The sequence below is a fragment of the Otolemur garnettii genome, unplaced genomic scaffold (assembly GCF_000181295.1).
Source record: "Otolemur garnettii isolate 467f Iridium unplaced genomic scaffold, OtoGar3 scaffold00028, whole genome shotgun sequence".
Lineage (NCBI taxonomy): Eukaryota > Metazoa > Chordata > Mammalia > Primates > Galagidae > Otolemur > Otolemur garnettii.
The window spans coordinates 5,733,258-5,740,220 of record NW_003852423.1 but is presented as its reverse complement, the minus strand read 5'-3'; the positions used below and the strand labels follow the sequence as shown (position 1 = coordinate 5,740,220).

The window sequence follows — 6,963 nt, the reverse complement described above, 5'->3', positions numbered from 1 at the left end:
GGTTGCTATGAGCTGTGACGCCATGGTACTCTACCCAGGGTAACAGCTTGAGACTGTGTCTCAAAAAAGACAACATGCTAAAAGTCTGGTGTAAATGCACCGATTCTTGGTGCTAGTACTGGCTCCTTTGTGTATAGTCTCTGCATGTACATATACATGTCAGCTTGAGTGCCTATGAGGCAGATGAGACTTACTCTAACAGCAACATAACCACAGATATGAGATTTAGGAGCGCTATATTTTTCTAAGTGACTCAGTACAAATCTGAAATGACATAAAGCAGTTCATATAACTATTCACATTTGAACTCCACTGGAGTCATCTTCTATTCCAAGAATGAAGTCTTCAGGTATTGTCTCAGGTGCTATTTGAGCCAACTGGTCATCGTAAGAACGAAGCGTCCATAATTTCTCTAATTCATAGATTTCTCTGGTTTCTGGAAGCATCAAATGAAGCACCATGCTGCCTATCAGGGAGAGAGAAGAGTTACAGTGACATTCATTTGCTTTTATTCTTGTGATCTCACAACACTCTGAAGCTTACAGCAGTGGTTCACAACCTGTGGTTAGCATCAACTGGAATTTTTTTTTTTTTTTTTTTAAGTATACTATGTTGCCCTTGGTAGAGTGCCATGGCATCACAGCAACCTCAAACTCTTGGGCTTAAGCAATTGTTTTGCCTCAGCCTCCCAAATAGCTGGGAATACGGTGCCTGCCACTATGCCCGACTATTTTTTGTTGTAGTTGTCGTTGTTTAGCTGGCTTGGGCTGAGTTCTAACCCGCCAGCCTTGGTGTATGTGGCTGGTGCCATAACCACTGTGCTACAGGTGCCAAGCCCAACTGGGAACTTTTTTTTTTAAGAGACAGTCGCACTTTGTCACCCTCTGTAGAGTGCTGTGTCATCACTGCTCACAGTAACCTCCAGCTCTTAGGCTTAGATGATTCTTTTGCTTCAGCCTCTTGAGTAGCTGGGACTACAGGCACCCACCTGGCTATTTTTTGTTGTAGTTTGGCTGGAGCTGGGTTTGAACCCACCACCCTGGGTGTATGGGGCTGGTGCCCTACTCACTGAGCCACAGGTGCTGCCCCCAACTGTGAACTTTTTAAAAATGTAAATTGTGCAACTCCCCCTAGCACAAACACCACAGAAGTGACACTAATACCTTTCTCATGCATCACATAGAAGGTACATATGATAGCAATATGAAACATTACTGGGATGTTAACATTAAGTACTTAAAGGCAGCCTGCCAGCTTTATTTTGGGAGATAAATATCACGTTTGTGTACACCCTATGAGTAAAGCACTAACTGCTTTTTGTTCTGGATTATCTTTTCAAGGACGTCTATACAGTGAACAGTCTCAACAGAAATACACTACTTCCTTCCAGTGCAAAGGGCAGCTTTGGCAGCCTCTCTCAATTGGACGATATTTTGATTGTCACAACTAGGGAAAAGGCAGGATACTGCTAAATACTCTATAAGAGATACCACTCCTGGCCCAACAAAATTACCTGGGCCAAAATATTGATAATGAGAAACCATGACTTACAGCATTATAGGCAAACCTGCTTCCAATTATAAAGGACATGAAAACTCTACTATGAGTTCCTCTTACAACTGTGTATTGGTGTCATCTGGCTCCTGTGTTCCCTTTAAGGGACCTGGGATTCAGAAAATCAGTACAAAATTGATGCTGCCAAATGCTGTAATAAACAATCTTTGTGTCTAACTCAACAGCAGAGTCTTTGTGACTGGTGGGACAACTTAATTCTCAAAATCTGACTCCTTACAGTTCTTGACATAAAAGTACTGATTTCCTATTAGTCTAAGTATCTCGTTAGGAGATGTTTAGAAACTATGAACATATAATATCCAAACTTTGACATCTTTTCAAGTTTCTAGTCTTCTGTTCTTATCCATCCTTATACCTGCAAAGACCTTTATTTATGGCTGATGTCACAGGCACCTGGCCCCCAAGCTGCCTTCTACTACCACTAAAGGATCTCTTCCCATCTGTCATTCACCTTGTTGTCAACCACATTCATGAGCTGTGTGTCTGAATATATAAACGCACAATGCAGCATGTCTTTCTCCAGGAGTGCATTATTATCTAGAGTACCTTGGTTAAATGAAAAATTCACATGGAACAACAGCACCTGGATTATAACTTTTGTTAAAGTTTTAAAATCTTACATGGAAATGCACTCAGCCATTTGATCTCAAACCTTTTGCAACTGGGAACAAGATTAGTGCAATACTATTTATCTGTAAAATAAGCCAAATTAACTTACCAAAATCCACACACAGCCAGTCATCAGTGTCCTTCCCTTCAATCTTAACGTGAGACTCACTCTTACGTTTCAGGTATTTGTACTGAAAAAGCAGGTTGGTTGTTAAAGGGAGAAGAGATGGGGAAAACTGCTGTTTTGCTGAACATGGATAATGTCATACTCAATGCTAAGCTTTTCCTCTAACATCAGGAACAAGACAAAGATAACTGCTTTAGCTACTTCTATTCAAAGTACCAGAAGTTCTACTTAAAGCAATTAGCAAGAAAAAGAAGCTACCCAAGATGGCACTTGTTGCTCAGTGGGTAGGGTGCCAGCCACATACACAGAGGCTGGCGGGTTCAAACCTGGCCCAGGGCAGCTAAAAACAACGAACACCTATTCAAACCTGGCCCAGGGCATTGTGGTGGGTGCCAGTTGTCCCAGCTACTTGGGAGGCTGGGGCAAGAGAATCACTTAAGCCCAAGAGTTGCTGTGAGCTGTGACACCACAGCACTCTACCAGGGCAACAGCTTGAGACTCTGTCTCAAAAAAAAAAAAAAAAAAAAAAAAGACCCAAATTGTAAAGGAGGAAAAATTATCTGTTAGAAGACACAACTTCACATACAGAAAACCATGATGATTCCACACACAAAAATAGGACTAATAAGGAAATTCAGCAATAGTTGCACTACATCAACAATGAGCAATCTAAAAAGGAAATTAATACAATTCCATTTACAACTGCATCCCCCAAAAGTAAACTTAAACATGGGCAAAATACACACTAAAGACCACAAAACATTGCTGACAGAAATTAAAGATGACGCCAATAAATGAAGACACCCCATATTCATGGATTAGAAGAATTAGGTGTCAATACGACCCAAAGTAGTCTACAGATTCAGTACAATATATCAAAATCTCAACAGTGTTTTTCTGAGAAAAAAAAATCTACCCTAAAAAAAAAATCACTGAATCTAAAGAGATCCTGAATAGCCAAGATAATCTTGGAAAACAAAGATGGTAGTCTAACAATTCCTTAGTACAAAGGCTACGGTAATCAAAACTGTGGTGCCTGTTGTCCTAGCTACTCTTGAAGGGCTGAGGTGAGAGGACTGTTTGAGGTTGCAGTGAGCTGCTGCAGTCCAGTGTGGGCAACAGAGCAACATCCTGTCCCAACATGGCAGGGTGGGGGGAAGGGAAGACACTCCAAACTCAACAGTAAAAAGGCAACCCAAAGGATGGCGGAAAGTATTTACTAATCACATTTGAGAAAGGATTAATATCTAGAATAACAGAGTTCTTACAACTCAATGACAAAAAACCCAATTATAAAATGAATGAGCAAAGGATTTCAATAGATGTTTCTCCAAAGAATGTATACAAATGATCAATAAGCAAACAAAAAATATGCTCAACATCACTAATCTTTAAGGAATAAAGATTAAAACTGCAGCGAGTTATCACTTCACACCCATTTGGATGCCTATCACCAAAAACTCAGAAAATAACATGTTGGCTAGGATGTGGAGAAACTGGAACCTTTGTCCAAATGTAAAATGGTGTAGCCACTATGGAAGAGTATAACAGTTCCTCAAAAAATTTTAAAAAAGATGGCTATGGTTGCTCATGTCTCTAATCCTAGCACTCTGGAAGACTGAGCCAGGAGGAGCCCTTGAGCCCAGGAGTTCGAGCTTGCAGTGAGCTGTGATGATACTGCACTCCAGTCCAGGGCAACCAAGACGATCTCAAAAAATAATAGTAAAAGGCAGCACCTGTGGCTCAATGAGTAGGGCGCCGGCCCCATATACCGAGGGTGGCAGATTCAAACCCTGCCCCAGCCAAACTGCAACAAAAAAGCCAGGCGTGTGGTAGGTGCCTGTAGTCCCACCTACTCAGGAGGCTGAGGCAGGAGAGTCGCCTAAGCCCAAGAGCTAGAGGTTGCTGTGAGCTATGATGCCATACCACTCTACCCAGGGTGACAAAATGTGACTCTGTCTCTAAAACAATAAATAAGAGTAATAAAAATAAAATTAGAATCACCATATGATCCACCAATTCCACTTCCAGGTACATACCCCAAATTAGAAATATAAGCAGTATTTTACACCCATGCTTATAACAGCATTATTCACAATAGCCAAAAGAAGGAAGTGACCTGTCCATGAATAGATGAATGGATTAACAAAATATGGTATATGAATAACCTTTTTTTGAGACAAGAATCTTACTTTGCCATCTTTGGTAGAGTGCCGTGGTGTCATTGCTCACAACCACCTCCAACTCTTGGACTCAAGTGATCCTCTTTGTTTCAGCCTCCCAAGTAGCTGGGTCTTCAGGCACCTACCATGATGTCAGGCTAGTTTTTCTATTTTTAGTAGAGACGGGTCGGGGTCTGGGTCTGGCTTGTCTTGAACTCCTAAGCTCAAGCAATTCAGCTGCCTCAGCATCCCATAGTGCTAGGATTACAGGCATGAGCCACTGCGCCTGGTCTAAATCTGGCCTTCCTATGTAACCTTGAGATGGGTTTTCTCATAAGTGTTGCTCTCTGGTCTGATGCACTGACTACTCCACTAAGTTAATGATTCAAAAGAGAAAAGAAAGTATCCTACCATTTTCACAATGTAGTATGCCATGGCATGCAAGTGTCGGGTGGAAGTTCCACTACTAATCACAAAGTAATCTGTATATTTCATTTCTGGAGGAACCTTAATCACACAAATGTCTCTTGCATTCTCTTGCCTCAGTAGTGAAACCAGCATATCGATGTCAAACTTGGGACCAATATGATCTGAAATGCACAAATATTTAAGTCAAATGGTCAAGTAGAAGACAGACTTGTATGCAGAGATGGAGACAACTGACAGTGAAAATGGTCCTCCATAAGAGTATTTTAGATCCTAAATGTTTCAAAAGATAGTAGGACCCAGGCAGCCTAGAAGCTGAAACTGGACATCAGTATCATATAGCACTGCCCAACTATTATGATTACACAGTGCCCCTAAACCTTTGCTTTTACCATATGCAGCAAAAGCACACATCAGTAACAAATGACTTCCTATTCACTACTACTTGCAATGAGCAGAAGGCAGAACATCTATATATAGAAAAACAGCAGCACAAATTAGGGAGGTAATATCCTGGGGCATAATAAATTGAATCTCAAAGGGTCACAGAACCAGAACAGTGAGCGGGAAGGGCTATTCTGTAGATGCTATCAGGTCCAAAACCTTCAACTAAAAGATGACAAAACAGGCCTAGCAGAATTAATGTGCACGAAGATAAATCAATGAGAGACCTAAAATTTTAAATGATTTTCACTTTGAACCCTCAAGTTTTTCCTATAAAGCATTTGGATTATTAACAACTGTTAACTATAAAAATCTAATTTGTTTTCCTGTAGAGATTTATATATTCTGTTCTTTAGTTTGAAGTACTATGGTCTGTTAATTTACTTTAGTATTTCTCTTAAGTTTTAAAGCTGACTCCAAAAAACCTGCTAGCCAAATCTACTAAGACCTCTCTCTTTCTCATACTCATGTTCCTTTCTCAAACAAGATCTGTTAACAATCCCTTAAATTTCTAAAAAGGTAAGCAATAATTAGAGGATCTTACCTTGGACTCATCTCCTATTAGCGCTTCTTACCGACCCCTTAAGCCCCAACACCTGACGCTTTCTCAGACTCCTCCTCACGCCCTAACACTCCCGACAAATCCATTTCCCAGGACCTAGGAGGAACGTGAAGGGGCATAAGGACGGTGAGATGAAGGGAGGTGCCAAAGGTCACGACGACCGGGGTTTGGGAGATGACATCTCGTCTCTTGCCCTCACAGTTTCTCAACAAGAAGCTTGGCGCCAGCAACCTATAAACTCCCTGTCAGCTCTGATCTGCAGAAGTTTGTGACTCCAGGAAAAAAATGCATAAAGAGGAGAGGGAGCCAACCTAGGGCCTCCTAAGCGCTGACCGTACCTACTGCGCTAGACTCTGGGCGTCCCTCGACCGGCGCCCCCTCCGCCTGCTCCTCCAGCTGGGGCCCGCTATGCAGGCCGCGCACGGGATCGGGGGTAAGGTAGGCCCAGCTGAAGGCTGGTCCCGCAGAAAGCCTTTCCACCGCCGGTAGCCAAAGCCGGGGCCCGGTTCCAGCTCCTACTCGAGACCGAACGCCGCGCCACAAAAGCGGCCAGAGCCGCCCGGCCACACAGCCGCCGGGCCCCATTGCCGTCGCCTCACCTTGGCGTCGGCGGCGCGGGGCGGGACTACACGGAGCTAGCAGGTTCTGCGGCTTTCGATTGGCCGAGTCAACAGGCGCGGCCTGGAAATTATGCGTCAATGCGTGGGCGGAGTCGGACCCCAAAGGCCGGGCCATGGGCGGAGCCTGGAGGCGGGAGGGGCCGCCGAGAACACCAAGGGCGGACTAGGGAGCTATCCAAGCCACTGCACTCTAGCTTGGGTGACAGAGTAAGACCTTGTCTAAATAAATAAATAAATAAATATTTTTTAAAAAATGGAATAAGGGTTTGATTTCTATGAAATATGGTTCCTGAGAATTCCTAAAAAAGGAAACTTCCTAACATGAGTCACACTGGGGCTCTTTGCTTTCTTCTTTTAGCTCCCATTTGTTCTTTGTAGAATTCTGAAATAACATGCTATGATCTAATTATTATCCAGACAGTTCTGGGGCAGGAGGCA

General features: G+C 42.9%; 1 protein-coding gene across 1 annotated transcript; it reads right to left on the bottom strand.

The window, feature by feature from the left end:
- Nucleotides 1–219: 219 nt before the first annotated feature.
- Nucleotides 220–6,511, bottom strand: MALSU1 (mitochondrial assembly of ribosomal large subunit 1). The gene is made up of 4 exons (XM_003788500.2): nt 6,244–6,511; nt 4,885–5,063; nt 2,294–2,375; nt 220–466 (listed from the first exon to the last, which is right to left on the bottom strand). Exons 1-4 carry the CDS (start codon nt 6,488–6,490, stop codon nt 297–299), a joined length of 678 nt encoding a protein of 225 aa, XP_003788548.1. The 5' UTR covers nt 6,491–6,511; the 3' UTR covers nt 220–296.
- Between the last annotated feature and the right edge of the window lie 452 nt (nt 6,512–6,963).